Raw genomic sequence first — 27,709 nt, 5'->3', positions numbered from 1 at the left:
ACCGGACGACCGGAACAGTTGCGAGTGTGACAATATGATAGATGACCCGACGTCGAGCGATCAACGTCATCCATTCCATATCAGGGTTAGAGAGGGACTTGAAGTTGTATATCTTATGAGCCATGGCGTCAACTGTTAAGCTAGACGAACCATTGAACGAAGTACATGCCTCTCGCTAAATGCTGTAAACGTTGGTTCGGTGCGGACAAAACCGCTCGGCGAAATGCGGCCGACGCGTGAGTGACGCGTTTTGAACGCGCTCGACGCGGGCACCAGCATTCCTAGGGTTAGGAATTGTAACCCAGTTTTCGAGACGACCCCTTTTTTTAACAGACCGCACGGCTACCAATTTGCACCGAAACCCCCCTCTTTTCAGTGGAAAGCTGGCTAATCTTTTGGAGCTCCTGTACTCCTCTATCGACGGCCTTGGGCTTGCTTATGTATTTTGCTGAAAGTTTCGCGACAATCAGAACATTTTCTTCTGCATCTTGGTCGGTGCGATCGCCAGACTTGAATCCAGGGGGCTGTTACGCTACCTTAGGCTTGTTTTCTCGATTCGCCGTTTCTCAACTGCAGCTTGGGTCGATCTAGACTATCACATCTTATGGTATACGCGATAGCGATAGATCCAAATATCTAGGCAGTCCGCGCAATACTTCTTTCCAGCTGACCTCGTCAGCTCAAATTGCTACGATGACGTCCCTGTACACTGCAAACAATGCGTTCATGAACCCAGGTCCGGCGCCTGCGCCGCCAATGAACAGGCCGCCACTCGCCACCAAGACTTCAGCGTCCAACGTTCCGGTGCTACTTTCAAATCGAATATTCTCACCTGCCTCTGCCTCAGGTAAGCTTCAGTATGGTTGTCCACTTATACAAGCTAACAATGTCCAGGAGGATTGAGTTTAGGACTTAAAAGTCAAATTATCAAGCAGGGCTGGGCGAGTATCAAGGAAGATGGATTACGGTCGTTCATCTGGACAAAGAAGTATCTTATGCTGCGCGACTCAAGCTTGGATATTCACAAAAATGAGACCAGTCCGCCAACATCTTCGGTCACGCTCTCCGCCGTTACAAACGTCAGTCGGGTCGATGTTAAGCCTTATTGCTTCGAAATCGTGAGAACTCCTGGAGGAAAGAGTCTGTTCGTCAGCTGTAAGAGTGACGTTGAATTATACGCGTGGATGGACGAGATCTATAGTGTATGCGGTTTGGTTTGCATTGTCGATGGGAACAGCTAACAATTGTTTAGCGTTGCCCTCTAATGGGCGTCTCCGGTCCGACAAACTTCACACACAAAGTTCACGTCGGATTTGACCCCAGCTCCGGGGGGTTTACTGGCCTGCCGGAAACATGGGCGAAGCTCCTCAATGCGTCGGCGATTACCCAGGAGGACTACGCCAAGAATCCACAAGCTGTCATCGAGGTCCTTGAATTCTACTCAGACATTAAGGCTCAGGAACAAAGGGAAGCCGCCGGATGTTCTGCTATACCTTCTTCATCCCCGTTATCTGACCCTTCATCTCCGCTCAACAAAAGTGCACAGCCGTACCTTCCGATGCCTACTAGTCAACAGCGAGCATACACGACCGGCCGGATTGCGCCTGTTCCGCCGTCATCCGCATCACTAAAACCATCATCGGCTCAGCCTGAATCATCAGGAGCATCCAAACTTCCACCCAATTTGGCTCTAGGAGCTGCTGCCGGGGCGCCTCCAATCCCGCAGAGATCAGCACCGCTGCCTCCTCGCGACCATCCCACGATCATCACCAAGCCACAAGTTCAGTCTGTAAAATCTGACTTGGGCAAAGCAGCATCTCCGACAACCTCCTCGCGTCCGAAAGAGCGTCAATTTGACCGTGAGCGCGAACAAGGCAGAGAGCTTCAGCGTGAGATACCACCGAGACACCCACTGCACACACGCGCAGCGCTTGACGTTGCTACTCCTTCTTCTAAAAGCCAGCAAGACAGTTACGCTAAATTGTTATATCAGCAACAGAAGCTACAGCAACAAGCGTCAGAAAATGATCCCAAGAAGTTTCTAGCGCCTGACAATTCACCTCCTGTCCCCCAGGTTGCGCCACTCAAGACATTTAATGCTACTCGTCCGGCTCCGGCCGCCCCTCGCCGCGCTGCAACCGACACGAGCGCGCCACAGTTACAGAAAGCACAGGACCAGACGACAAAGGACGACGAGGCTCGGTATAGAGCTCACGTCGCCAAGCTTCAGACGCAGGCACAACAGCGCCAGCATTTGCACATTCAGCATGCTCAAGCGCAGGCTCAACGACAGCATTTAATCCAGCAGCAGGAACAGCAGCAACAGCAAATCGCTGCTCAGCAGATACAGCAGCTGCAGCAGCCACAATTACAACCGCAACTACAGGCGCATGGCCAGCAGCCAAGGGCTACGCATGCGAAGAAAGCACCTATTGCTGCAAATGCTGCGAACCTTACTCCGCCTCAGGCGCCGAAGGAAGAGAAGAGGGTTTCAACTATGGATGATATGCAGATAATGGCTAAGCTGCGATCGGTTGTTTCTTCGGGCGATCCTGTTCAGCTATATAACAAAAAAGGCAAAGTGGGTCAGGGTGCCAGTGGATCTGTCTATGTCGCTGCTCCTCTACAGCCGCCATTGAGCTCACATTACAGCAAGGTCGCGATTAAGCAGATGGATCTTGCGTCGCAACCACGTAAGGAGCTGATCGTGAACGAGATTTTGGTCATGAAGGAATCTCAACATCCGAACATTGTCAACTTTTTGGACGCATATCTTCGTGAACCATCTGACTTGTGGGTTGTCATGGAGTACATGGAAGGTGGAGCTTTGACGGATATCATTGAAAGTAATACTCTTACTGAAGCACAGATTGCGACAATATGCTTCGAGACATGCAAAGGATTGCGACACCTTCATGACAAGAACATCATTCATCGTGATATTAAGAGTGATAATGTCCTTCTCGACTCCAGGGGCAACGTTAAGATCACCGATTTCGGCTTCTGCGCCAAGTTGACGGATCAGAAGAACAAGCGGGCCACTATGGTCGGTACTCCGTACTGGATGGCTCCGGAGGTTGTCAAGCAAAAGGAATATGGTGCTAAAGTCGATATTTGGTCATTAGGTATCATGGCTATTGAAATGATTGAGTCCGAGCCACCGTATCTTAACGAGGAGCCACTGAAAGCTTTATACTTGATTGCAACTAACGGCACGCCAACCCTCAAGCGGCCCGACAAGCTGAGCCGAGAGATCAAGAGCTTCCTTAGTGTTTGCTTATGCGTGGATGTGGGTAGTCGGGCATCTGCTGAAGAGCTGCTTACGCACGACTTCTTGAGGAAAGGATGCAGTTTGTCGAGCTTGGCTGCTTTGTTGGGTCGTAATGGGCAAGATCATCAGTAGATGTCGCATGATGGTGTCTCGTAGGTTCGTTCCGCCAGATTTTATTAACGATTTGGGACTCGGATATTATGACCTGAATGGTTGTTCGCGACTGTTGGGAATCGCTGCTATTTGGATTCTTGATTAATAATTAATTTGGCATCATTGAAGGATTCATGTCATCAAAATTGATTAAGTAAGTCAGACTATTGTTAATGGTGGGCTGCATCAGGTAATGATGATGTCTGGTGTGCTCGACTTTTGCCTTGGAACACTAAGAAATGGCTAGCCGAATACAGTTAATACCCTAAGAACTTTAAAATATGGGATCGGAAATTTCCTTAAACTTTATATGTCGACATTGCTAGCGAAAGAGGACTAGCGCCATGTTAGCCTCCAAGTTAAAGTAAGCCGTCGGCTGCGTCGGCGTGCAGCAGTATGGGGCTCCAAGGAAGACGACGTTGATCATGGCCAGCTTGACTGCATAACATCATCCGCTGTCAATGCTCACAACGTTCTTAACCTACGTAATAATAATAGAGACCTGATTATTTGTTGGCAGGGTTGTATCCACTGCATTAGGTATTAGAACAGGTCGTTTTCACGTGGTGAAAAAATTGTCGACGATTACCTCAAGGCATACTTCATTTATTCGGACGTCTCGGTAATTCGCGTGAGATCCAGCCTGCTTCCGGTATTTGGTCTTCTGGGAGCAGTAGCCGTAAGATTTGTGACTTGTTGCTGCAATGGCGGCTGGATGTTAATTCTGCTCGATAGACCAGATGCTGCGATGATGACGAGCCTCGTCCTTTCGACTAGCACGCACACGTTAACGTTCCATCCGGCTGTGTGCACCGACTCCGGCGGGACGATTGACACGCCATTTTATATCCTCGAAACAAAGGCGAAGCAGACACAAGTTGTCGCGTCTGGATCTCCAGTTCAGCCGGCCGCTACGGATCTAACCGTACATGACACTATCTCGATTGATGAAGACGTTGCGGATTCGGATCGCCTGCTATTGAAGCTCCAGGACCGCGATATTGGTACCATCCCGAAATCGGACGCGACAAGCCTAGCAGAATTTGTGCTCTCGTGGCGGAGTGCGCTCGCTGCATTGGAGGAGCAGGTCCAAGTGACGCAACTTTCGTCATTCGAGGACCCGTTAAGTTCAGACTACGTCACAACCCGGCTCATCCAAGAGCGGGACTCTTTTTTTGAGGAAAAAACCGTTCAAGTCCGTCTGATTACATGGAACCTACATGGCGAGGTTATCGGGGAGGACCTACGACCACTCCTATTCGGATCAAGCGTGTTGTCTGATTTAGGAGAGCTGCAGGATCTAGGAATCTTCTTCGTCGGCCTTCAAGAGGCTGATCCGTTGACTCCCACTACACTTTCTACGAATCAGGCCACCATAACAAGGTGGGCGAATCAAGTTCTTGAATGTCTTGGGGAATCCTATGTTTTATCAGCGTCTTCAGAGCTGCTTGGGATGGTCCTGCTGATGTTCTCACACAAGAAGCTTGCGTCTCAGATCACCCAACTGGAAATATCATCTGCCGGTACTGGAGTTTTAGGGTACTGGGGAAATAAGGGTGCCGTCTGTCTTCGATTTGTGCTTGGCGACAGCGAGTTGGCAGACGTTCCGGGCGTCCAGATTGCCGTTATGAATATGCACTTGTCTTCAGGAATCGCGCCACAAGCTGTTGAACGAAGGCGGTGGGAAATGAGTGAACTGAGCAAACGACTGAAGCTGCCTATGTTTAACGGCAAACTTTATCGAAAACAACGAAATGGGGGCAAGAATCGGAAAGAGCTGCTGTATCAAAACGGCGATTTACTGGATGAATTGGATGAGCGGGTGTTAGATGCATCTCCAGATGACGACGACACGATTGCGGCCGCAGCAGATGCAGTTGCAGACATGAAAATCAAAGAGAATGCCACGGCTAGGGAATATGAGGCCGGTGCTCCTGGAACTCCGAGTACGGATGACTCTGATAAAGCGGCAACGATTTCGACGACCGCATCTACCACTGCAACAACAGCGGCTACAATAAACAGTGATCAAGTCGGCCCCGAGAGGGAGATTAATTCCATCGTGTTCGTTCTTGGTGATCTCAATTACCGGCTGGCCATGGACCGATCTGATATTGCTCAACTTGTTACCAAGAATGACTACAATGCGTTGCTGTTCTGGGACCAGCTTCGGAATGAAATAAAGGAAGGGTCGATCCTGGTCGGGTTCCAAGAAGGACCTATTGCGTTCCAGCCGACATACAAATATGATATTGGAACAAATGTGTTTGATACAAGTGAGAAGGCTCGAATACCGGCCTATACAGACAGAATACTATATACGCCATATCCGTCCTTAGCACAGTTAGACTACGAGTCTTTTATGCATTATATTTCATCTGATCATAAGCCAGTTGCAGCCACGTTCGAGTTGCGCACAGTGCTTATTGATGCCGACAAACGGGCACAGATCGTGAAGAGATTGCTGCATGACTTAGACGCACGGGAAAATGAGTCGAGACCAAAGGTGGAGGTTGAGGAAACTGATCTAGTCTGCCCTGATTTGAAGGTACTTTCAACCGTCAACCAGATAGTAAAATTCAAGAATTATGGTAACACTCAAGTGGCATGGGAGATTGAGATCGTTGACGGTTCATTCTTAGAGGTAGCAACTCCACAAGGTGTTTTGCCACCTGGTGGCACTCAGACGGTGCGTGTGTCGTTCAGAGTTCCTCCGAATATATCACAGATCTCGGAAATATTCATTTTGCGCATTGTCAATAGACAAGATTACTTCATTTCGATTAGTGGCAATGTTTTACCATCTTGTTTCGGTGCGTCACTGGAAGATATGATCCAAAAGCCTTCCGGGGCTCGAAATGGGTTTCTCGCTCCACAGGCTGGGCCGCAGCTAAATATTCCCAGAGAGATCTGGAAATGCGTTGATTTCTTGTCATCTCGAATTGCTAGAGATATATTTAGACGGTCTGGCGATGAGACAGTGGGGCAGCTTGTGCGAGACTGGCTAGACAACGGCGATGATTTCGATGCCACAGTTTTGGACTCGCTGGCTAAGGATGGAAACAAAGGAATGCACTCGGTAGCAGAGCAATTTGTCCAGTTATTGGCGCTGGTACGTGGTGGTGTGATTCCAGAGGAAGCGTACGACACGATCATTCAAGGCAACGATGGCGTTTCTCTGGTATTTGAGGCTATGCCGAGAGTTAATGTTAACACGTTAATCTACATTGCGTCTTTCTTGAGAGAGGTGAAGAGGGTGGTTATAGATTTTGACCTGATACGTAAGTGCTGCCTGCTTTGATTATGCAGACTCTGCATGGCTAACCTATTCGTTTAGTGGAAGTCTTCGATAGAGTCCTGGTTCGCATTCCAAAGAATGGCAAGAATAAGTCTCGCCAGAAGAAGAAGCGTATAGAGTTTTTGAAACAATTTATCGGGTAATCTGTTTAACTACCGTCCGTTTTGAGCGAGAGATATTTGGTGTTGTGTAAGTCAATGGTTATTCAAACAGACCGTTCGAATACGGAATTATGGCGTGTAGATATCGGCAGCTGACAGATTGCATTCACTGCAGAACTGACTGTTACGAATTTTGGGTATATTTGCTTTTGGATAATTTGCATTATGGGATTTCGGATTGGTCAGGCATTATGTAAATAGCGCAGATATAGAATTTACTGTTGCCTTGTCTCGTATCAACCGTTGAAAGCACATGTTTTATGTATATTTTTCCGGTCTGCGCGATATGAACTCGCTAGTATAGACGGCTAGGTAATAGTTGGCATTCTATGACTTGCCCTGTAAGTTACAGACTTGAGATTAAGACAATAATCACACATAATCACACTGCAAAAATGACTATTTGATCCAAATTACCCAGAACCGACAAACTCCATAACATACAACTTTTATCTGAACTTTCTAATCTAATAGCAATCACTTATGGCATCTCTGGTGGTCCACCCAAGTTTGTACCTTTCCCAGTCGACGTGATTTCCATCGCGGATTCGGTCACCGCTCCCTCAACTTGTTGCCGCTCAACAGCGAATAACTTCTGTCTCTCAGCTTTCTTCAGCTGCGTTCTTGAGCTCTGCATAACATCTGAACCGGTTGGTTAAATTCGCCGCGTTTCAAGTTTATATGAATGCAGCGACTTACCTCCCATCTTCTCGTCACCCTCAGTGTCTCCAGCCCCGATCACAATATGACCACCGATAACACTGACGCCTCGTTGAGCCATGTACCGCTGATTTCTCTCATCCTTCTTGGCCTGCTTCTTCGAAGGAACTCGTCCATGAACAACTGCGTCAGCCTTCACAATACCAGACGTCACTGCCAGCCGGCGCTTGCGCTTCTGGCCAACTGCCGATTTGCGAGACTGCTGCACTGCAAGTTTTGGCTTGTTAATAGAGTTTTTTGACGGCATGCTTATGTTGTATAGCAGCTGACTTCACTTGAACTATCAACAGATGAAAATTTCAAGCAAAATGCAAACCAGAGTCGGTCTCTGCACGTTGGGAGTTGACAAGGAATTTTTCGAAGGCGTGTGGCTGGCCGAGTGTGGCGCAGGACGAGTCAAGCATATTATCATAAGTCTTCATGGGGATATTAACAAAAACGCGTTTACCAGTCAATAATTGATCAAACTCTGCTGAATCTTCCTACCAATCCAATGCAAGTAATTATTAGTGTCGCTAGAAGATCTTGATGTACAGCCAAATTATGCAAATATGAAAGTCAAAAGCATCCAAAAGAACCAAACTCCTTTTAGCTCCCTCTTGCACTTCCACGAAGGTCGCCGTTGGCAAAGTTATCCACCGCCCGTTTGAACAAAAGCTCCAAATTACTTTGGCCGTTGGGCAAGCTCTGCATAGTCTCTTCCTCAATACTCTTACGACTCTGCTCGTCGTCGTCGCGTTCACTGACGCACGACCGGCACAATTCTTCAACTTTCGCACGGTCCTCGGACATGTAGATCCACAAGCCCCAAACATCTGGCTGCTTCGGAGCTGTCGTATCCTCGTACCCCACCTCCCACGGTTCAACAGCACCGTACGGCGACCTGACCATCACGAACTCATCTAGTCGTTCGATGTCAGTGATATCCTCTAACTTCAGGAAAAAGCTCTTCAGAGACTGGCGATTCAAGATCGCAAGCATGTGCTCATCGGCCTCTTCCCACGAATCCGTTCCATTTTGATAGTAATATCCATTAGAAGCCGTTGATGCTCGTCGGGAATAAACAAACAGCACTCCTTGACAAGGAAGTTTTTCCCACGCACTCGTGTCTGGTACGAACTTGTACAATACGGCGTGAGCACTTGTGAGCTCAATGTCGTTAATTAGGGGATCATGCCGTGCCAACACCGTGTGATTCAATTCATCTGAAGATTCAACAGGCAATATATCTGGTTTTGGTGGTGGCGCGGGAGGTGGCGGAAGGACACTGTTTGCTGTCGATTTCCTGCTCTTCACTCGGGGACGAGTGGGCGATTTGGCTCGAATCTGTGCTCGTATCGGAGACTCTGACTGCGCTTTCGATTTCTGTAGAGACTCAAGGAAACTTTCTGCAGCTTTCGGGTCCTTGAAAGTTCTAGGAGATATTACCGCGGGAGTTGCAGCCGTGGGAATCGGATATTGTTCTTGTAGTGGCAGCGGACCTTGCGACGGTAGAAATTGCGACGGCGATGGATAAGACTCTGACGGATATGGTTGATGCGGCTGCCGATAATACTGATGCTGAGGATATGGCAAAAGTATGTTATCAACCATAGTCGCTGGCGGTGGAGGGGGTTGTGATCGAATCATGGTGAGAATACTCTGTCCGCCTGGAGACGAATGACTCTGAGCAGAGCTCGATGGTTGCGGTGCTGCTGCAGGCAAATGCTCTTGCTGCGGCCGGAGGATGTGTATTATACTTCGTTGCGACATTTAATGTTAGGTGTATTATGTATATAGATATTAGGCAAGCTGTTTCTCGGTGGATCATCTATGAATAGCAATGTGACGGTCACCCAGCCAACCCGGCGCGTCGAGATTGAGTATACCATCAGGCGTTCTATTACCCGGGACGCGGCGTCACCGCTAAATAATCTGTCAATCGATACATCTTCGTTTCGAACCATGCTTTAGCCAAAAAGAAATATCTTATATATAAGCAATCTTCCAATTTGATTTCTATTTATCCGTGTATTAGAACGTTTATTGACAAATGTCGTCTGCGCGAGGACCAAGTCCTGACGGTGAAAGCGACGACAAGCCTGATTCTTCGGTAGCAGATCTACTGGCTCGTGTTTCAGCATTATCAGCACCTACGTATGTCTAACTTCCGACTATCATTCCATATGGCTGATAGATATATGTGCTTAATACATTGTGCTAATACATATGTAATAGACATGAAGTTAGACATCGAGACTCCTCTCCAGACGCATTGGGCTCCATCGACGCACTCACAGAGCGATTCACTAAGCTATTCAACAGAGTTCCAGCGTCTGCAACTACCAAACCAGCCACAAGTCATTCAGATGAAGAAGACATCGATCCGAGGATATTTCTCAGCTCAAGCGTGAATGCAGAGCCCATGACACTGACGAAGGAACACAAGTGGAAAGATCTAGTGGAAGTAGACGAGAATGATTTTGAGACGGCACTGCGCGAGTTGAGCTCAAAGGAATGGGAGTTGTCGATGGATGAATTGGCTGAACTGGAGTATTTAGAGAGCACAGTGGTTGTTCCGCGAGATGGAGAAAATGGTAACAGCGGAGTTGTCGACCAAGGATATCTGAAATCAGTGGCCGAGGATTTGAACAGCAGGGCCGGAGGTCTGAACGAACCAATAAATGAGAAGATAAATGAGAAAACATTGGAGCAAGAGGCCAAGGATGCTCAGATTGATGCTGAAAAGCTATTAGGGTCACACACGTCTGAAAACGTTGAGATGAAAGAATACGACACTGAATCAGATGAGAAAGCTGGATATTCACGGTGCGCTGAGAAGCCAGGTTTATTAGAAGAAGATGAAGTAAGATTTCAAAGCGAGCAGCGGGACATTGAAGAGCAGGCGGACCGCTTAGTCAAAATGTACGCTTCGATACCAGGGTCAGGTATTCCAGATAAGTCTCTCCCTGATGAGGTCAACGAGAGAGACGAAGATGAAGAGGCAGATGAATTGATCGATATGTACACTCGACTTGCTAGCGACGATGAGGAAGAAAAGGGAGATGACGGCAGGCGGAAGACAACCCGTGGGGAAGATGATGCGGAGCATGTCTCGGACTCTGCTGATTTGTTTGCGCAACTGCAAAGTCTGAACTCACCCCAAACATCGCTTGGAGATCTTTCGGAAATAAAACCTACAGACGTCTCTAATCTGCCGGACGTGCCTTTAGTAGTATTACCTTCGGTCCCTACTGATATTATCAGCAAGAAACTACGAGAAGATGCCGAATTGGGATGTTGCATGTGCTCAGACGACGTTGAATACCGTTGTATGGGTTGCGAAAGATTGGATGAAGACTATTTGTATTGCAGTAAATGCTTCTTGTTGTGTGAGTTCTTGGTGTGTTGATTTGGTACAGAATACTAACGACGTATTTTAGCACATCTAAGCGAGCAAGCCGGATATGATGAGCGGAGTCATAGATATAGGAAGTTTAGTCTGTGAATTTCGCTGCATGGCATATTTCGTGTTCTTACTATTTCTGACGGCGTCAGGAGTTGAATGGGTATCTTTGGATAATGGTCGGACGTTAAAAGTTGGATGAAATGCATGAATGTACAATTGGCAACGCATATGCAGTAGAGTTCCCTCCTTCTACCTATACACGTCAAAGACATTTTGGCATATGCTACAATTCATTAAGACACAATAGTACTTAGATACAAGATATATCCCCAATGCAAAAGTACACGAGCAACTGAAGATCTCGTCTCACAACCAAGTCCGGGCGAAACCAAATAGATGACCATAACGCCATTTCCCCAATAGCTCCTACTCCATCCATTGTTGTCAAGCAATCAAACTACTCCCTTCCAGCTCTTCTTAGGTCGCCGCCTAACGTCAGTCCAAGGCTCGTCCGTTATACTTTTTGTTTTCTTTTCCATATCCTCTGGTGCATCCACCAAGAGGACATCGTTTGAAACATCACTTCCCTCTGTCTCCACAAACTGCCACTCCGCCCATGCACGCATATCGGCGTCCACCTCGTTCTTTTCGCGTAACGCCACCATGACGAGTGTAGGATCTAGAAACACTCCAATGTTGTCAACTTCTGGACTGCCTAACCTTCTCCATAGGTGCGGGGCAATGTCCAGATATGAGTACACATCAATAGTGCTTTCATCGGCTGTTGCTCCTTCGCTGGTGGTAGAGCAGAGGTAGGCAATGTCGCATATCAGCAGAGTCAGTGCCTCGAGAAACATGTCCAATTCCTTTCGACTCCGTTCTCGCTCGGCAAGTGCATTAATTTTTGCTGTCACAGACAGTTTGCGAAAGGTTGACTGCTGCACCTGTGGGCGCCGCCGTATGGCTATAGCGGGACGAAGAGTGATTTCATAAGGCAATTGAATCTCCAGGTACCGAGCCAATAGCGTAACGAAAACACATGTTTTTTCCATAGTTGCTAGTAATGCTCGTGGAGACAATCCGGTCAATGTGCCAAAATCTGGTATATTGACACCTCCGATATTGAGTTTGCCGTCGCTGATGACCACTCCCATGGCTGCCCGAAGGTCTTGTAACACACGTACGCGCTCATCTCGAACTTTGGACCGCACTGTACTGACTTTTGAGATCGCACGCTCGCGGGATCGGGTGATAGTGTCCAACTGCAGCGAGTGCGCGTTTCGTAGGGCGGTTGAAGTGCGCGACAACGTGTGAGCCTTCGTGTGCACTTCATGCCGCAGCGATGCCGCCCGAGTCCTCTCCGCTGCTAATGTATGTCGGACTTGGTGCAGAGCATTATTCTGTCCTGCAAGTACTATCTTTTGCCGTGCGATGGTATCTAGTGCCGGCGACGCATTGTACGACAAGTAAGACGCGACAGATTGAGAAATAGTCGAACGCGAGGCGAGCGCGCTGATGACCTCCAGGCGAAATGGCAGTACATGAGTCGTCGCGCAACGCGGACAAGTCAGCGACGGATCAGCGCGCAAGCAGATACCGCACGTGTATGCCATTCCGGCGATAGCCGGTGTATTGTGGATCCTGCGGAGGCTTCCTTTCTAGGCGGAAGTGTAAAGCGATATGACGCTGCGTTATCTTGTGTAATATTGTGCGTAAAGAAGTTGGACATAACTGAGTGCACTCGGCCCTTAGCAATCACGTACTCTCGACTTCATCCGTACAGGGATAGTAATCTGTGTTACTCTATCGATATCGTGTGTTATCTCGAAATATGACGCGCCCCCAAAGTAGTGTCCAGTCATACAAATAATATATCCTAACCTTAAGATGTTAATGCCACAGAAATGGGAGCTTTGCGCACTATATGTGCCTACAAGCTCTATTTAGGGTTTATCTTTAGACATCAGAGTGCGCGATTCGAAGCCGCACCGTTTAAACAATCTCACTGTTGCTTGTATTACTGTTTGCCTAGCTAATTCATTCTCACGAATATACGCCGTATTTAGTCAGTATACAGGAGGCTACGGGAGTTACGTTATCTTTGGATTACGCACCTTGACCTAGGCACCCAGCCTCAAGAATAAGATCTATTCACTAAGCACTGTTACGCACATTGAAATATGTCCGAAGCGGAAATGAATGCACCAAATCGGCAAACCGCAACTGCAATCGGTCTGCAGCATCTTCAACCTTTTGACGAATCATCGATTTTTGACGAATATCGCGAGATTATGACGCGTTCTCACGAAGAACAACGTCAAATTTACAGCGAATTCAAGGCGTTTACCGATGTATATTGAGGCTTGAGATGTTTATATCACTGCTGGGCAGCATGTGCTAATAACATGATAATTTAGGATGTCGCAGCATGGGTTAAGGCCGCATCGCAGTTCGATAACTTTAGAAGTCGGAAACGGTGCCAATACTCTTTTAATATGCAGGTCAAGCCAATTATTGCTTGCTAACATCTTTACTATATGTAGTATAAAGACCCGCTTGGAATGGATCAAAGCTAAACACGGCGAGATCGAAGGTGTTCGAAACGAAGTTGTTAGCTGCGTCGAGGCCGTCAAGGCCGCGTTGAGTATACTTGGCGGTATTACAGGCTCTTTGAAGGGCTTTTCTAGTTCAGTCGAAGATGGAGTCGATGGTGGCGCCGGTTCCGATGGCCATGGAACACGGCCAGTCGACAGCGAGGGCTCGAATTAGGTGTGCCGATAATGGTTTTGCTGATGTTTGCTTGACTTAATAATCTTGCTGCTAACAATATTTGCGTTGATGATGTGCTTTATCTTGATTCATATGTAATAAGGCCGTCTATACCGATGGCTTGCCGCTCCTTGAATTTAGTATGCGTATCCCAGAAGCGCGCAGTAACTTGGATTGATCCTGCACTGTTATCGCTGTTGCGGCGGGACGCGCAGTCCTCATTCCGACTTGTCCCCTTCTTCGATTGCACAAACATTACGGCTCCAGTCATGTCGACAACAATAGCCGGTAACAAATGATCTTGAAGACCTTGTAATAGACCATTATCAGATACATTAAAGCTAGCATGCCTGACGCCTCAGTGCTAGAGAACAGCTAGAACCTAACGACTAACTCCCTGGACTAACATTGTTCAATGGCGCAAACATGTCGAATTCGGTAATAATGCCATACATATAAATAAACGCCCAATCCGCACAGCTCAGAAGCTACAATCGACAATTATTGTATTGTATGCTAGCGGCGCCATATCCAAGTACAACGACGTCACGAAATTAAGGTTGCGAGATGCTCTAGATATCACTGCGATGCGCGTTTGGAATAACTGTCACAAGCGTCGGCCCAGCAGAGTTTGCTCCTCAACGCCATAATTGTAAGTAACCCATGAGCTAAAGCAACACATGATCATCACAGCAAGACTATGGTCGAATTCTAAAACTTCCCCCTCGCTCTTCCTGACTCTGATTCGATTCTGGTTCGACAACAACATCTTCACAAGTGCCATCGAGTAGCATGTCGTCAGTGCCGCGACCAAAGCCATGGGAACAGCCCGGTGGCGGCGTCGCTGCATCCTCGACTCCGGGATCGACGAATGTCTCCGCATCGCAGCCACAAGGAGCAGCAGCAACTACGTCCGCCTCCGCATCCACAGGAGCAACAAATACACTGCCTAGCTCAGCTCCTTCGCGGCCTGCTCCTTTACCTTCATCAAGTACTCAGATTCAAGTTCCTGCTAGCACGCCGGCATATTCGTCATCATACAATTACACGGGACGGCCATACACAAATACTTATAATCCTTACTCCTTCTCCTCGCCATACGCGTCGGCATATTCACCTTATTCATCTCCATATGCGTCCCCATATTCACGTCTCTATGGTGCCGCAGGTGCGTCCATGCCTGGCGCACCAGGTGCTTTAGAATCCTCAACTACAGCAGCTTTTCAAATGCTGGAAGCGGTCGTCGGTGCGATTGGCGGGTTCGCACAAATGCTCGAATCAACATACATGGCTACACACAGCTCGTTCTTCGCCATGGTCGGCGTTGCAGAACAGGTCGCTGCATTACGACGAAGTGTCATCGGATCGGCTTCGGTTGGCATGCTCGCAATTTGGAGAGTTTTCGTCCGGATATGGCGACGACTTACTGGTCGTCAGGCGCCACCACAACAAAACCGGCTTAATGTGCGGGAATTCGAGAAGTTCAAGCGAGAGGGTGGTCCTGCTGGGGTTCCTGGAAATGGTGGTCAGCGAGTTTCCGTCTGGCCCCTCATTGCATTCCTCGGGGCGGTGTTCGGAGGACCTTATTTGATGTCGAAGTTGATAAAAGTAATTTCTGCTTCTCGACAGGAAGATGAGATGAGATTGTTGGGGTACGATAACCAAGTTCTAGCAGCTGGAAATAACGGAATGCCTCATCCGGACGGTATTGCGGCTGCTGGCTCAGCTCCAAGCGATTTGATTATTGATCCTGCCAAGTTGGAATTCTGCCGTGCTATGTATGATTTTGTGCCTGAAAATGAGGCTATTGAGCTGGCATTTAAGAAGGGGGACGTTATCGCGATTCTGTCCAAGGATGTAGTCAGCGGTGCCGAAGAGGGCGAACCTACGTGGTGGAGGGGTCGCTTACGAGATGGACGAATGGGATTTTTCCCGTCAAATTATGTCGAGGGCATCAAACGGCGGACAGGAAAGGCTGAATAGTTCAGGCAAGTCGATACGGTGAGGGGTCTGTATTATAGTGTCAACAGTCTCGTTTGGGGCATCTAGTACGATTGCAATGTTAGGAGTTCATTGTGGGCAATGCCGTGTGTTTAGAGATTATAGTATTCATTCGTTGTTTAATGACATACATATCTGGCCATTTGTGAATGAGTGAGCATTTCTCACAACAAAGTATATAGGCAAACTTTTCTTACAACAGCATATAAATCATGCCGCCTAACGGATGACTACGTTCCTCCCTTCATCTTAGGCTGTTGGGACTGCGACATACGCCGCAGAACCTTTGGAGCCATGGAATCTTAGCTGACCATCTCGCTTCTTTTCACTACTTAGAAAGGCCAGGAACACTGAGTTTCTGAACAATGTAGTTAAGTCTGTGTGGTTGAGCCCATGCCGACCCAATGTGCGGCTCAGAATAAGTCACTCGAAGGCTTTAATGTCACGTAGTCCCGGTTGCATCATAGCAGTTCCCGTAATATCGAAGAGCTTATGAGCTGCCGTTGAGCTACACGATAGCAGTACAACCTTAGTTATTAGGACTACATAGTAGGCGAAACGAGGAGTGACCAAGTCGGCAGTCGGCAATGCGCATTGGGTTAGGGATAGGAATTGCGACTGCCCTATTTAGGGTTTAACTGTAAGTTGCAAAGTTTCAATTGTGCCACTCGATTTCTAGAAACTTGCGGAGGCATTTTTGTGCAACATATCTATAGGTTCAACATTAGTCAGACGTCGAGGCTTCACCGACTTTAATTATTAGACTGAATACTTCAAGCGTTGCGTCACAGTGGGTTGATAACAATGCCAGATCGAGACTGGGAAAGAGGTAGGGAGCATGAACGAGACAGGGACAGAGACAGAAGCTACCGCGATCGCGAAAGAATGATCGATAGGGAATCGCATCGTGGCCATGATTATGGGAGGGATAGACACGGGGAGAGCGTGAGAGATAGGGACAGAGATGGAAGCTTTCGCCGTGAGAGACGGTCCCGAAGTCCAAGGGGAGATCGACGAGACCGGGAACGAGATAAAGGTAGAGATCGCTATCGCGAGAGAGTAGATAGCCATCGACGAATGGTCCGATACGATGATATAGTTGACGATTATTCTCGAGACTCTGAACTGGACAGAGGCCAGGGCCGTCGGGATCGCTCGCCAGATTCTCGCAAACGCGGCAGATCTAAAAGTCGGACGCCACCAGTCCCCACGCGAGATAGAGATCACAACAGGGATGATGTTGATAGAGGGCGTAGTAGGAGGAGCAGTGTGAGTCAGGACAAAAGACGGCCTGCTGAAGGTCGAAGCAGACGGCGTACTCGGACACCCAGTGCCTCTCCAGTTCGACCGCCACGATCGCCCAATGTGATAGACGCTGCCAATGACTCTGAGGAGGAAGAAAAGGATGAGGCAGCGCAGATGGCGAAGTTAATGGGCTTTGCTGGATTCGGAACGACCAAACAGAAGCATGTGGCGGGCAACGACTTCGGCACTGTGGCCAAAGAGACGGTTCCCAAATATAGACAGTACATGTATGTGTTTTTGCCCTAATGACAGTTTATATAAAGATTGGGAGCTGACGACGATATAATAGGAATCGTGAAGGCGGCTTCAATCGAGCGCTCTCCCCAGGTGGAGCGTAAAGCCTGGGTGTTAGTATCATCGGAAGTGTGAATATTTGGTTGAGCCATTTCGCATAGCCCCTGATGTATAATAAGTGCATGAAATTCATCACATTGCAGTGAAAGTTATAATAACATGTGCGCATATTGTATTTGTATCTCCATTCATCAATGGACTGGCATTAGCTTGTCTATCTCGAGTACTGTGTGCCGGATTTCCTTAACTCCGGCCATGACGCCAGCTTGCAATTCATCACCGAGATAAAATAAACTTGGCCCTTCACTACTAATCGTGTTATTAAAGTTATTATTCATTAGCTTATTACAAATCATGAACGATTTGTGTCGGTGGCCATGTCGAAGCAAGGCAAATTGCTGCGATGTGTTCCAGTCCTCTTGCGTCATCGACAATGATTTGTCGTTCTTAACGCCGGCCCAAATATAAAGTCTACGATCGTTGACTTGATCGCTTAAACTGATTAATCACATTCCACCACAATACTACCGATCGCGGATCAACTTATTCCCGATGTCTATCCAACCTCGTTTCCTCGCCCACAAGTTGGCCAGCAGCTCCTCGGTCAGTTCTACTGCGTCATCGTCACCGCATGTTGTCGATCTCTATCTCGACTATGTCTGCCCATATTCCGGTCGTCTGTTCGGCACCGTCTACAACTCGCTTCTGAAAGAGCTCGAGAAGCAATATCCTCCCGGTGCTTTCACTTTCGTGTTTCGGCAAGTAGTACAGCCGTGGCATCCGTCATCCACTCTCGTTCATGAAGTTGCGCTCGCCGTTGAGAAGCTGGCACCCGGCAAATTCTGGGAATTCTCCAATGTCTTGTTCAAGCATTCCACGGAATACTACGACACCGCCGTCTACTACGAGAATCGGGCCCAGACTTACGAGAGACTTGCTAACCTTGCGTCTGAAAGCGTGGGTGTCAACAAGGACGAGGTCCTGAAGCTGGTTACTGTTCCACCTTCCGAGGACGGCGCAGGACACAACATCGGCAATGACATCACGGTCGATTTGAAGCTGTTTGTGCGCCAGCATCGACAGAATTCCGTGCATGTCACGCCGACTGTTGCAGTTGATGGTATTATTAACAATGATATCAGCTCTGGATGGTCAGTGGAGCAGTGGTTGGCGTTGTTGCAGGGAGTCTACGAGAAGAATTGATTGAACTCAACCGTTTGCTTGAAGTATGGAAAGCCGAGACACATGACATAATGTGTCTATATTCTTGTCTACAACAATACACAATCATGAATTCTACCACATAGAAGAGAAAAGAATAGATTCAGCAGTCGAGATCAACAATGTCAGAAGATCCACACGGTCTGTATACAAACTAAATATCACCGGCCACATCAATTTTAACTGAAGTCATGCCCTCGGCCCTGTTAACAAGATACAAGTGAAAAATGAACCTTTCCTAACCCATAATTTCTAAAACCCGGTACTATGTGCCTAAAGACTAAAGAACCCAATAAATAACACGACAAACCAAATTCAAGCTAGAAAACAACTTAGATGACTATGTTCTTCGCCAGGCTGCTCTTGTACTGCAAAATTGAGCCTTCCCATCTAGTGGTTGTCTTGTTGTTGCAAACGTAAATGTCCTTAGCGATCTTGTCCAACAGTCTGAAATCGTGCGAAACAACGACCACGCCGCCCTCAAAAGCATCGATAGCCTCCGCAAGCGAGTCAATTGTGGGAATATCCAGTCCATTAGTAGGCTCGTCGAGTAAGATGACGTTCGGTGTCTCGATGGCGAGCAAAGCGAAAACGACGCGGGACCGCTGGCCCTCTGAAAGAGTCGCCATAGTGGCGGTCTGGCCCTCACCAGTAAGACCGTATCTACCGAGCTGCTGACGCCAGAATTGGTAGTCTTGGGATATCTTCGGGTATTTGTCGCGGACGAACTCGAGAGCGCTCTTGCGAAGGTCAAGCTGGTCGGCTGAGTGCTGAGAGTAGACTCCGAGCTTCAAGTGAGAGTGGCGGGAGACACGACCACCAACAGGCTGAAGTTCCCCGGTCATGATCTTGAGCAAAGTAGACTTGCCGACACCGTTGGGCCCAACGAGAGCAATTCGAGAATCCATATCGACACCAAAGTCCAGATGCTCATACAAATTGTCCTCAGATTTGCCAGAATACGAGAACGTAACGTCATCGAAAGACAAGACCGGCGGAGGAAGCTTCTCAACATCGGTGAACCTGAAAGAGAAGACCTTGTCTGGAACAACCTTCTCAATGAAACCGTCGGCCTCCATCTTGTCGAGAATCTTCTGTCGGGACTTCGCCTGCCGAACCAAGTTCGCGTAAGTACCAGCAGATGCGATGAACTTCTTGATGTGCGCAATTTCTTCTTGCTGCTTGTTATATGCCTTCATTTGGTTGGTCTCCAACTCAGAACGGGTCTTGACGTACGAGTCGTAGTTACCACCATAAAGATTCAACTTCTTCAATCGCATATCGATCATGTTTGAACAGACACCATTCAAGAAATCTTGAGAGTGCGAAACAAGCACGAGAATTCGGTCGAACCGCTTAAGATACTCCTCCAACCACACACATGCCTCCAGATCCAAGTGAGCAGTGGGATCATCTAGGAGCAGCAAGCTAGGTTTAACAAACAATGCTTTGGCGAGTGCGACACGCATTCTCCAGCCACCAGACATATCCTTGGTCATCTTCTTGATGGTCGTATTATTGAAACCCAAACCTCTCAGAATCAGGGACGCACGAGCCTCGAAGGTGCTAGGATCCATGCTCTCGATGCGCTCGTACAACTCCTCAAGGATCGACGACTCCGGACCATCTTTCTCCAAGACATCCTCCGCCATCTGCTCAAGCCGCTTGAGCTCATTCTCAGCCTCGCGAACGACGTACTCGAGCGCGGAGTAACTGGTCGCCTCAGCGGGCTCATTGAGAAGGTAAATGTCAATCTGTTCCGGGATAGGGTATTCTCTGGCTGCAATGGCTCGGAGGAAGGTAGACTTGCCGCAACCGTTCTCACCCAGAAGACCGTAGCGACGACCATAGTTAAGTTCCAGCGTGGAATCCTGGATTAAGACTTTTCCATGAAAAGTCAATGAAACGGAAGTGACCTGCGTCACGTCAGCGATTCGCTCGAACTCGTCCGTCTTCAAAAATTACCCACCTTGATGTCTCGACTGGTAACCAAACTAGACAACACACCGGTGGTAACACGATCAGATAGACCGTGCTCGTCTTCTTGCAATTTCATTTTAGCGACGTCAGTGGCAACGGCATCGGTCTCGTTCTCGGAGTCACCATTGACTGATACGGCGGCAGATGAGACCTTAGACGAGGCTTTAGAGGACATGGCCTCCGCACGCTTGGCTTGACGCTTGGCTTTAGATGATGAAACCATTGTTGGTTGTAGTTGAAAATTTGACGATCGAGATGGGTACAACGGATGTGGCGAGAAGGTGATAACCCAGATATATCTGAACTAGACTTTATATATACAGAATAGAGAGCGTATTGCCTTTACTGGCCAAAATGCACGATAAATCCCAGGCACTATTGTACAATAATATAAAGGCGAAGGACGGAATGGATCAGTGAGTAGTAACAACGTTTGCAGCGATCAAAGAACTGTAGAAAAAAATGTTTTACGCCGTTGTCTGTGCGAGGGTTAGGGCATGACTTTGACCTCGCAGTACTCTTGGTCCGAGTGCGGCGCTGCTGGCGGGAGACAATTTAAGTGGCGATCATCGCAAATCTGGGTCGAATTGTTAATTGCCATTGCCATGCCTGTTAGCAGATGATATAGCTTAGATATTTCCTGATCCAACGTTCCATTTTATAAAGTTTGGGGCCACTGTTCGCCTGATAAGGCGAACGATCGCGAGAGAAAATTGTCGCAGAATTAAAGTGCCGCAACTATATTGAACAGCCTGCATGAGTATTCTCACTACTGTGAAATACTAATGCACATCTGATAGAGGAATCATCGATCGGGTCACCTTTAGGCGAACAAAGTCGTACTCAAGTTGGTCTCGTCCTGAGAATGTAAGCCTTTCATCTGTAATTTGTTCATCAAGTGCATGGTGCCATTGCTACTTGCATTGTCACTGTGTAGCTAACGGCAACTTTTCCAGCGTAATCTGTGCCACCTCAAGCAGGGGGGAAATCGGAAAACCGCTAACCTTATTAACTTGTTCTGCCTGTCTAATTTATTGGGACAGATATATCAATACCTTTCCAATGTCAATTCTGTTCGCTGCAGCATAACCTACAAGACTGGAGGGTTCCACTAAAGCTGAGACCTCAAAGCCCCCGACGGGGCACGCCCTGATATATATTTGGAACGCTGATGGGTAGTAACTGTTCGAGATTCGGCCTCAGAATTCAATGACGCTTTACCGAACACTTTCATCGGAATTATAGGATCAAGCTCTGTTAAGCTGGGTAACTGCGTGAATAGATAGTTGCACCACCGGATATACTGTTTGCTAATGGAAATTGAACGTGGACTGTCCTGTGGCAAGCAAATTTGACGGCGTTTTGCACTGTAAATCCGTTTGAACCCATAATCCACTAACTCTAAGCTTCTATTAATCTATTTGGATTAGTAGAGTGTGGAACAGACCGAGAGCTGGAAATTGCCGACGTGGACTTTGCTCGCGCCTCGCGGCCGATTGCCGATAGGTAATCGCAATTCTGACAATCTTCGAGTGAGCCGCACGTTAGCCACATTGTAACCGACAGCGAAATAAGGTTTGGACTTTGTTTTCACATGATTTCAACTGAGCATATTTCCTATATCATATGAGTTGCACGCCGTGTTTGATAATTTAGTCTGTTTGCTGCTACTGACATATAATGGCAATACGACGCTTCGGCGCTACTACTTCTGCCGTGGGCATTGTGTCTTCTGGCAGATGCATTCCATCAACAATAGCGGTACGACAGCCAATACCCCAGGACGAAAATCCTATCTGACAGAGCCGGAGAGCAGTATCGAAGTATATTAATGTTTACGGTGGCTACAACGATAGGCCCATTCCGCATGTGGCGCACCAAGCGGAGGAAGCTCCTATCTGAACTTAAAATCTTTTTGTGGTTGGTCTATTACTATTCCCGTTGTTTGTTGCGAGCAATAATAATTGCAAACGGAGCATATTTGATAAGTCTTTAAATAGGTACATGTGTGAAGGTATCGTTTAATTGGTTGATAATGACGGCGTTAAGAGCCGACACTCGGAGACATCGCAGTTGACTAATGGAGTGAGTTTCCTGCCATAGATTTGCGAAGACTTAATTACTTCTCGCGCAATATACCAAACTCAAGTTCCTCATCAATTGCAGTGGGGTCTGCATGCAGAAAGTTGTGTTGTCATTGGTATAACCCGAAGCACCAAAGCCATGGATCAACCGTGACAGTGGACTCGGGATATTCCCGCCTTCCGACACGTTCGCCACAGCTCTCGGCTCTCTTTCCATACTCGGTAAACTTGAGCTATATTCTACTGATCCAGTTCCGGCATTATGGCCGCCGTCTGTCTCCCGAACCCAATACTTTGGATTAGGTAACGGAGTTAGACGCCGGCGGACTTACATCGGTTGGCTTGGGAATCAAATCCCTGGGTTGCAAATCATATTATCGGCCGTTCAAGCTACGTAATATATTATACAATTTAATATGCAAGCAATGGTTCTTTCAATTTGAGCTGGAATGAATTGCTATCGCACAAACATTTTGAGCCCAGAATTTAGCGTCGCCGATCTCGATGTGCATTCGCAACGGTGCAAAGGTGGTCCCTGCGTCCTGTTCCTGCAGCTGTCAATTATGGCCACCACGCAACGTCCTTCTATACTTGACGTAAAACGTTGCAATTCTTCTCGCCACACAAAACAGACGTCAGGCTCTTTCCATAAGCATCATTACTCTTGACCCACTCTTCACAGAGTTGGTGGCGCTCGCGGCCTCGGAAAACCCCTCAAACAGACTAGTAGCTATTCAAAGGTCACGGCAATGAGGGAATATTTCAGTATAAAGTCAGCCATTGGCGCGCCGTCGCCGAAGATCCTATTCTCCCATAGTTGGCAGCCTAGCGACTTCGCATACTGTGACAATTGCACCCATGGTTCACCCCAAGAATATTCTACTAGTTACCATCTCCCTTAGCAAAGCGCTGGCTACCCCGATCGTCAAACGAGACACACCAAGTGCAGTTGCGTCCGTATCATATGCGCTACCTTCTCTCCTAACCCCAGTTCGGCAGGCGCCGAGTCCTTCATACGGGGTCACCCCCAACAACACAGATTTCGAAATCGAGTCATTCGAGGAATTCGGCAAGCAAGAGGATCCGGACAATCCATTGACCATATACCGCGATGGCGGAGGCTCGTGTAGTATTGGCAACCGCACGATCTGGTTCTTCTGTGACACATCAGGATATCAAAACGATACTTTCAAGGCCATTACTGACAATTCGCTCTCTGTCGCTCGAACCTTCGACGAACCATCGTTACTGACGGATGCTACATCAAACTCACTCTACTCATACGGTTGGAATCCGGCTGTGCCGTACACAGCTGAGGAATACCCTTGGAGAAATCGACCATCAAAAAGATATGTAATGTGGACATACACAAATTGCCTTCAAGTCTCAGAGAATCGAGCAGTACAGTATTTCCATCTCTACAAATACAATTCTTTGTCGTCAACTTCAGATTGGGGCAACACAATGGCGACGCTGGATTTTGACCCTGACACCGAGATGTTGACAGTAACCCGTGACAAGCAAGTGACATTTCCAAACACGACATATGAGTACGGATCGTTCGCGAATATGGTTGTTGATGGAGTTGCTTTCCTCTATGCCCTCGATACAAAGTATTCCAGCAAGAAAGATGTCCACGTCGCCAGGGTTGCCACCGACAGTCTCTCACAATACGATACGTATCAGTACTATGACGCATCGACAAAGACTTGGAGTTATAATCAGCCCCAACCCACAGCGAGGCGCCAGTCAGCGGCGGTCATGTCGAACTATATGCCGTACTCGACCGGCTCTATGTTCTACTCGGAATACCACAACGCGTACCTGCTCGTGTATTTTTCCAACTGGGCAGATTCAACATTCAGAGTATCATATGCGCCTAGTCCAGTTGGACCATGGACCACTGATGATAAGGTTCTTTATACTGTACCACAGGGACCAGGTGGATATGACTATGGCGGTGTCGCGCACCCACAGTATTACCAGGATGGACCGTCGGGCAAAGCTCTGTTGGTCCACTATTCGTACCGTGACACCTCGTACACGTATACAAAAGCGGCTAAATTGGTTTTCAAGTGACGCAAACGGACAGATGAGTTGTGGATTCAAGATGCGATCTTATAGACTGCTAGATTTGGAGTTATTGCAAGTACTTGTATAGCAGTACGCTGGATACTATCAGCCAGCTGAATAACACACTGAGTTTAAAGAAATATTCGCAATATTACCTGCCATTCGAACTATCATTTAGCAAGCGCGGTCGAGCATAGAACCAGTAATATGCCGCCCACTCGGGACCAGTCAAGCCCGCCTGAAAATTGTACTTGCAAATGGTTGAGTGACTTTAAAGACATCTTGCGAGAACACTAAGTCTGTCTGGAACTCAATCGAAGCAGAGGCAACTACCCAGCAACGGCCAGCTGGGGCTAGACAAAAGCCCAGTTACGCTAAGAGCGAGCAACCAATATACCAAATATCAAACTAGTCAGTGTGTGCCGTCGCATTCTTCTAGCGCCCATCCTGGGCGACAAATCCGTGCTTCTTAGTCTCTAGTCACAGTGTCCAACATATTGCTTGGAATAGAACAGGTGCTAATACGAAGTCTCTGGTCCATAGCATTCAAGATCGTTGTAACGATCGATATGATCTAGTTCATCATGCCGAATTTTTAACCTTAAGTAGGCGAGGATGAATGGTTGGGGGTTTACGCAGTAGATGAGCAACTCCTTACTGCCTTACCCGGATACACTGGCCTCGTCGCTGGGCAGGGAAAGATGACCTGTAATTTAACAAGTCTAATTGGAGAAGCCCGTATACAGAGAAATGGTCTGTAGACAGAGCCAGCTTAATCATTGACTATTGGCTGGCGACATAGATACGAAGTGACGTTGTTAAAATATCACATTGTTCACATTAACGCAAACAAGACCCAGCCTCTATAACACCCAGCCTCTATAACAATGCGTCTCTACCTTACCAAATTGTTACGCAATACCTAAGAATACTAAAGGATTAAGTATATCATCTTCTATAAACTACTGTATCACGCATGTCTTCTGACTTTGAAGATGCGGCAACTTCTCCATTGCGGACTCCTTGTCATTCTCAGCTTGTTTCGCTTTTGTCTCTTTAGGAAAGTACAACAGCATTTGATTATAAAGACCAACATCGATATTCCGTTCATTAGCGGTCAGGAGAACCTCCTGCCTGCAGATTGGACAACTATATTTGTGTTGACGTCGCAGCTTGACTATGCACCGAATACAGAACACGTGTCCGCAATCGAGACGAACCGGTTTGAAAGCAATATGATAGCACACAGGACAGATATAGTCATCCAACTGGGGGATCAGCGCAAGAAGCTGCTTAATCATAATGGAGTGAACCGACTTAACCACCGATGTGGATACTGGTCGCAGAGCATTGTTGAAACAAAGTTCTGAACAAAGCTCGGGAATCATTTCTCGTGTACTGAAAATAAGTCAGCCAACGTGAATTCGACAGATTGAGAAAATCCCATACGTCAGCTCAGTCTGATTGTCAGAAGTCTTTGCCGCAGGTGTGCAATTGTGTCCCTGAGATTCAGCGGATTGCAGCAGTGATATGTTCAACTTCAAGAATGACTTAAATAGCGCCTTGCTTTCCGGTGATTTCAATCGATCTACAAGGTTCATTTGCCCAACTTGATCCATGAATGATGTTAGCTGTTCTTTTGCTTGTCCTATGCTTCTCTCGCCTTGATCCTGTTCCAGACTAGAGAAGAAAATGCTGGCGTCAATATACAACTTGAAAATCTCACGCCAAGCGTACAGGTCGTTTCTTTTCTGAAGTGGAGATGCCACACGAGGAAGTCTTCTGGCAATATTTCTTACTTGATCGGCCAACTTGTTTTCTTGCTCCTGTTGTAAGCTGTCCAGGACTACCAGCTGCAGACAATGTGTATGTAACACTTCAGAGTCTGGACAAAAATTAATTTCAATTGTAGCTGGATATCCACCTGAAAATGTGCCACAACCATCCACTACGGCTTGGGAGCGTTTGATGGCTGGTCCATATCCCGCAGATTGTATGACGCTGTACTCAGGATTAAATGCATTTCGGGAGTCGCGACTTTGCCTCTTTCTTGACGGTGCATCAGACTCGTCACTAATCATTAGTCCCCTTGCAGTTTCCGAGCTAGCACTCAGTAGGGTAGAATGTTCGCATCCGTCCGAATGAATATTGTCTCTGTTAGATTTGTCAATCTCATGTTCCTGGCGCGGACTCGTCGCGGTCTCAACCGTATCAAAATCATTGCCATGCGCAGAAATACATGATGAGGGTCCATTTGGCACCAAACTTTCCAGCTTTGCCCTCATTTCGGGTGATACACCTGCCGACAATGGCATATCGTTCACATTATCGAGAGTAATCATGATTGTCAAACGAGCAAGCACCAATGCACTCAATTGCAATATCCTGTCGTCAACGCGTGTTGAAAATCAGCGTCCCAAGTAACAACGTTCTTTTGAAGGAGATCTTCCACGGATACATTTTTCCTCCGACCAACTACAACAAGCGGCGACTTGCTAGACTGTGTACGACAGACAGATGTCCGAGATTTTCACCAATTTGCGCTGTTGCGGAGAACCGATAGTCAGGGACCTAGAATAACAAATGGAATTACCAGGGTAATTCAGCGGTGGCTGGCCGCAAATAGGAAATGTCGATGCACACACGTGTGGGATTAAGTTTCGTAACCGCAACCACAGACTGACTGAGCGTGTACTTCGAATGACGTAATAAGAATCAATTAATGCATGTGAAAAATAGCGGCATGCTCCGATCCTCTGCAGGAGTTAAGGTTTAGGTGCACCAACGCCAACACCGGTTCTCAGTGGGTCATCGAATAATGTCCGATCACTCCCAACTGGCCCTCGAATTTGTGCTGGTCCAAACATCCAGCCACAATGCAATGCTCTGGCAAGTTGGTGCCAGTTCTTCAACCAATTGAGCTCGACACAAAGTGAATTCCGAGTCAATTCAACGAGCTACCTTTTGACGCCAAGTGAACGGAAGTGAGAC

The 27,709-nt window shown here is 47.5% G+C and overlaps 13 protein-coding genes across 13 annotated transcripts; 8 read left to right on the top strand and 5 right to left on the bottom strand.

Moving 5' to 3' along the window:
- The first annotated feature begins 321 nt into the window (after positions 1 to 321).
- On the top strand, positions 322 to 3,696 carry POJ06DRAFT_260942 (kinase-like domain-containing protein). The gene is made up of 3 exons (XM_056188542.1): positions 322 to 847; positions 895 to 1,202; positions 1,253 to 3,696. Exons 1-3 carry the CDS (start codon positions 694 to 696, stop codon positions 3,401 to 3,403), a joined length of 2,613 nt encoding a protein of 870 aa, XP_056040720.1. The 5' UTR covers positions 322 to 693; the 3' UTR covers positions 3,404 to 3,696.
- Positions 3,697 to 3,838: 142 nt separating this feature from the next.
- Positions 3,839 to 7,245, top strand: POJ06DRAFT_28274 (Endonuclease/exonuclease/phosphatase). The gene is made up of 4 exons (XM_056190053.1): positions 3,839 to 4,103; positions 4,160 to 6,705; positions 6,762 to 6,911; positions 6,999 to 7,245. The coding sequence occupies exons 2-3, from the start codon at positions 4,173 to 4,175 to the stop codon at positions 6,863 to 6,865; spliced, it is 2,637 nt and encodes an 878-aa protein (XP_056040719.1). The 5' UTR covers positions 3,839 to 4,103; positions 4,160 to 4,172; the 3' UTR covers positions 6,866 to 6,911; positions 6,999 to 7,245.
- Positions 7,045 to 7,964, bottom strand: POJ06DRAFT_28271 (uncharacterized protein). The gene is made up of 2 exons (XM_056190052.1): positions 7,583 to 7,964; positions 7,045 to 7,525 (listed from the first exon to the last, which is right to left on the bottom strand). Exons 1-2 carry the CDS (start codon positions 7,848 to 7,850, stop codon positions 7,365 to 7,367), a joined length of 429 nt encoding a protein of 142 aa, XP_056040718.1. The 5' UTR covers positions 7,851 to 7,964; the 3' UTR covers positions 7,045 to 7,364.
- A 1-nt stretch (position 7,965) lies between these two features.
- On the bottom strand, positions 7,966 to 9,428 carry POJ06DRAFT_28276 (uncharacterized protein). Its single transcript, XM_056190055.1, has one exon. It carries the CDS (start codon positions 9,353 to 9,355, stop codon positions 8,192 to 8,194), a length of 1,164 nt encoding a protein of 387 aa, XP_056040717.1. The 5' UTR covers positions 9,356 to 9,428; the 3' UTR covers positions 7,966 to 8,191.
- An 89-nt stretch (positions 9,429 to 9,517) lies between these two features.
- POJ06DRAFT_28260 (uncharacterized protein) lies at positions 9,518 to 11,267 on the top strand. The gene is made up of 3 exons (XM_056190045.1): positions 9,518 to 9,739; positions 9,821 to 10,974; positions 11,026 to 11,267. The coding sequence occupies exons 1-3, from the start codon at positions 9,636 to 9,638 to the stop codon at positions 11,088 to 11,090; spliced, it is 1,323 nt and encodes a 440-aa protein (XP_056040716.1). The 5' UTR covers positions 9,518 to 9,635; the 3' UTR covers positions 11,091 to 11,267.
- An 86-nt stretch (positions 11,268 to 11,353) lies between these two features.
- POJ06DRAFT_28265 (UV radiation resistance protein and autophagy-related subunit 14-domain-containing protein) lies at positions 11,354 to 12,844 on the bottom strand. Its single transcript, XM_056190048.1, has one exon. It carries the CDS (start codon positions 12,602 to 12,604, stop codon positions 11,444 to 11,446), a length of 1,161 nt encoding a protein of 386 aa, XP_056040715.1. The 5' UTR covers positions 12,605 to 12,844; the 3' UTR covers positions 11,354 to 11,443.
- Positions 12,845 to 13,171: 327 nt separating this feature from the next.
- On the top strand, positions 13,172 to 13,760 carry POJ06DRAFT_270914 (uncharacterized protein; the record flags this gene model as incomplete). The annotated part of the gene is made up of 3 exons (XM_056189473.1): positions 13,172 to 13,342; positions 13,409 to 13,467; positions 13,535 to 13,760. The coding sequence occupies 3 exons, from the start codon at positions 13,172 to 13,174 to the stop codon at positions 13,758 to 13,760; spliced, it is 456 nt and encodes a 151-aa protein (XP_056040714.1).
- Positions 13,761 to 14,936: 1,176 nt separating this feature from the next.
- On the top strand, positions 14,937 to 15,743 carry POJ06DRAFT_202243 (Peroxin 13, N-terminal region-domain-containing protein; the record flags this gene model as incomplete). Its single annotated transcript, XM_056185270.1, has 1 exon — positions 14,937 to 15,743. One exon carries the CDS (start codon positions 14,937 to 14,939, stop codon positions 15,741 to 15,743), a length of 807 nt encoding a protein of 268 aa, XP_056040713.1.
- A 631-nt stretch (positions 15,744 to 16,374) lies between these two features.
- Positions 16,375 to 17,658, top strand: POJ06DRAFT_28223 (uncharacterized protein). The gene is made up of 2 exons (XM_056190013.1): positions 16,375 to 17,293; positions 17,356 to 17,658. Exons 1-2 carry the CDS (start codon positions 16,566 to 16,568, stop codon positions 17,402 to 17,404), a joined length of 777 nt encoding a protein of 258 aa, XP_056040712.1. The 5' UTR covers positions 16,375 to 16,565; the 3' UTR covers positions 17,405 to 17,658.
- On the top strand, positions 17,659 to 18,738 carry POJ06DRAFT_28224 (uncharacterized protein). Its single transcript, XM_056190014.1, has one exon. It carries the CDS (start codon positions 17,913 to 17,915, stop codon positions 18,561 to 18,563), a length of 651 nt encoding a protein of 216 aa, XP_056040711.1. The 5' UTR covers positions 17,659 to 17,912; the 3' UTR covers positions 18,564 to 18,738.
- A 175-nt stretch (positions 18,739 to 18,913) lies between these two features.
- On the bottom strand, positions 18,914 to 20,784 carry POJ06DRAFT_201953 (P-loop containing nucleoside triphosphate hydrolase protein; the record flags this gene model as incomplete). Its single annotated transcript, XM_056185259.1, has 2 exons — positions 18,914 to 20,497; positions 20,551 to 20,784. 2 exons carry the CDS (start codon positions 20,782 to 20,784, stop codon positions 18,914 to 18,916), a joined length of 1,818 nt encoding a protein of 605 aa, XP_056040710.1.
- Positions 20,785 to 23,213: 2,429 nt separating this feature from the next.
- POJ06DRAFT_260928 (uncharacterized protein) lies at positions 23,214 to 25,116 on the top strand. Its single transcript, XM_056188541.1, has one exon. It carries the CDS (start codon positions 23,504 to 23,506, stop codon positions 24,722 to 24,724), a length of 1,221 nt encoding a protein of 406 aa, XP_056040709.1. The 5' UTR covers positions 23,214 to 23,503; the 3' UTR covers positions 24,725 to 25,116.
- Positions 25,117 to 25,508: 392 nt separating this feature from the next.
- Positions 25,509 to 27,438, bottom strand: POJ06DRAFT_227416 (uncharacterized protein). Its single transcript, XM_056185746.1, has 2 exons — positions 26,168 to 27,438; positions 25,509 to 26,116 (listed from the first exon to the last, which is right to left on the bottom strand). Exons 1-2 carry the CDS (start codon positions 27,058 to 27,060, stop codon positions 25,681 to 25,683), a joined length of 1,329 nt encoding a protein of 442 aa, XP_056040708.1. The 5' UTR covers positions 27,061 to 27,438; the 3' UTR covers positions 25,509 to 25,680.
- Positions 27,439 to 27,709: the final 271 nt, after the last annotated feature.

Source organism: Lipomyces tetrasporus (assembly GCF_029532465.1).
Source record: "Lipomyces tetrasporus strain NRRL Y-64009 chromosome Unknown POJ06scaffold_11, whole genome shotgun sequence".
NCBI classification, from domain to species: domain Eukaryota; kingdom Fungi; phylum Ascomycota; class Lipomycetes; order Lipomycetales; family Lipomycetaceae; genus Lipomyces; species Lipomyces tetrasporus.
This window is presented reverse-complemented; position numbering and strand designations above follow the sequence as displayed.

Coding starts and splice junctions, on each gene's coding strand:
- POJ06DRAFT_260942 (XM_056188542.1), top strand. CDS start 694: ATGACGTCCCTGTACACTGCAAACAATGCGTTCATGAACCCAGGTCCG. Junction 848..894: donor CTCACCTGCCTCTGCCTCAG/GTAAGCTTCAGT, acceptor AACAATGTCCAG/GAGGATTGAGTTTAGGACTT. Junction 1,203..1,252: donor GGATGGACGAGATCTATAGT/GTATGCGGTTTG, acceptor ACAATTGTTTAG/CGTTGCCCTCTAATGGGCGT.
- POJ06DRAFT_28274 (XM_056190053.1), top strand. CDS start 4,173: ATGATGACGAGCCTCGTCCTTTCGACTAGCACGCACACGTTAACGTTC. Junction 6,706..6,761: donor TATAGATTTTGACCTGATAC/GTAAGTGCTGCC, acceptor CTATTCGTTTAG/TGGAAGTCTTCGATAGAGTC.
- POJ06DRAFT_28271 (XM_056190052.1), bottom strand. CDS start 7,850: ATGCCGTCAAAAAACTCTATTAACAAGCCAAAACTTGCAGTGCAGCAG. Junction 7,526..7,582: donor GGGTGACGAGAAGATGGGAG/GTAAGTCGCTGC, acceptor CAACCGGTTCAG/ATGTTATGCAGAGCTCAAGA.
- POJ06DRAFT_28276 (XM_056190055.1), bottom strand. CDS start 9,355: ATGTCGCAACGAAGTATAATACACATCCTCCGGCCGCAGCAAGAGCAT.
- POJ06DRAFT_28260 (XM_056190045.1), top strand. CDS start 9,636: ATGTCGTCTGCGCGAGGACCAAGTCCTGACGGTGAAAGCGACGACAAG. Junction 9,740..9,820: donor TCAGCATTATCAGCACCTAC/GTATGTCTAACT, acceptor CATATGTAATAG/ACATGAAGTTAGACATCGAG. Junction 10,975..11,025: donor CAGTAAATGCTTCTTGTTGT/GTGAGTTCTTGG, acceptor GACGTATTTTAG/CACATCTAAGCGAGCAAGCC.
- POJ06DRAFT_28265 (XM_056190048.1), bottom strand. CDS start 12,604: ATGGCATACACGTGCGGTATCTGCTTGCGCGCTGATCCGTCGCTGACT.
- POJ06DRAFT_28223 (XM_056190013.1), top strand. CDS start 16,566: ATGCCAGATCGAGACTGGGAAAGAGGTAGGGAGCATGAACGAGACAGG. Junction 17,294..17,355: donor CCCAAATATAGACAGTACAT/GTATGTGTTTTT, acceptor ACGATATAATAG/GAATCGTGAAGGCGGCTTCA.
- POJ06DRAFT_28224 (XM_056190014.1), top strand. CDS start 17,913: ATGTCTATCCAACCTCGTTTCCTCGCCCACAAGTTGGCCAGCAGCTCC.
- POJ06DRAFT_260928 (XM_056188541.1), top strand. CDS start 23,504: ATGGTTCACCCCAAGAATATTCTACTAGTTACCATCTCCCTTAGCAAA.
- POJ06DRAFT_227416 (XM_056185746.1), bottom strand. CDS start 27,060: ATGATTACTCTCGATAATGTGAACGATATGCCATTGTCGGCAGGTGTA. Junction 26,117..26,167: donor GACAATCAGACTGAGCTGAC/GTATGGGATTTT, acceptor ACTTATTTTCAG/TACACGAGAAATGATTCCCG.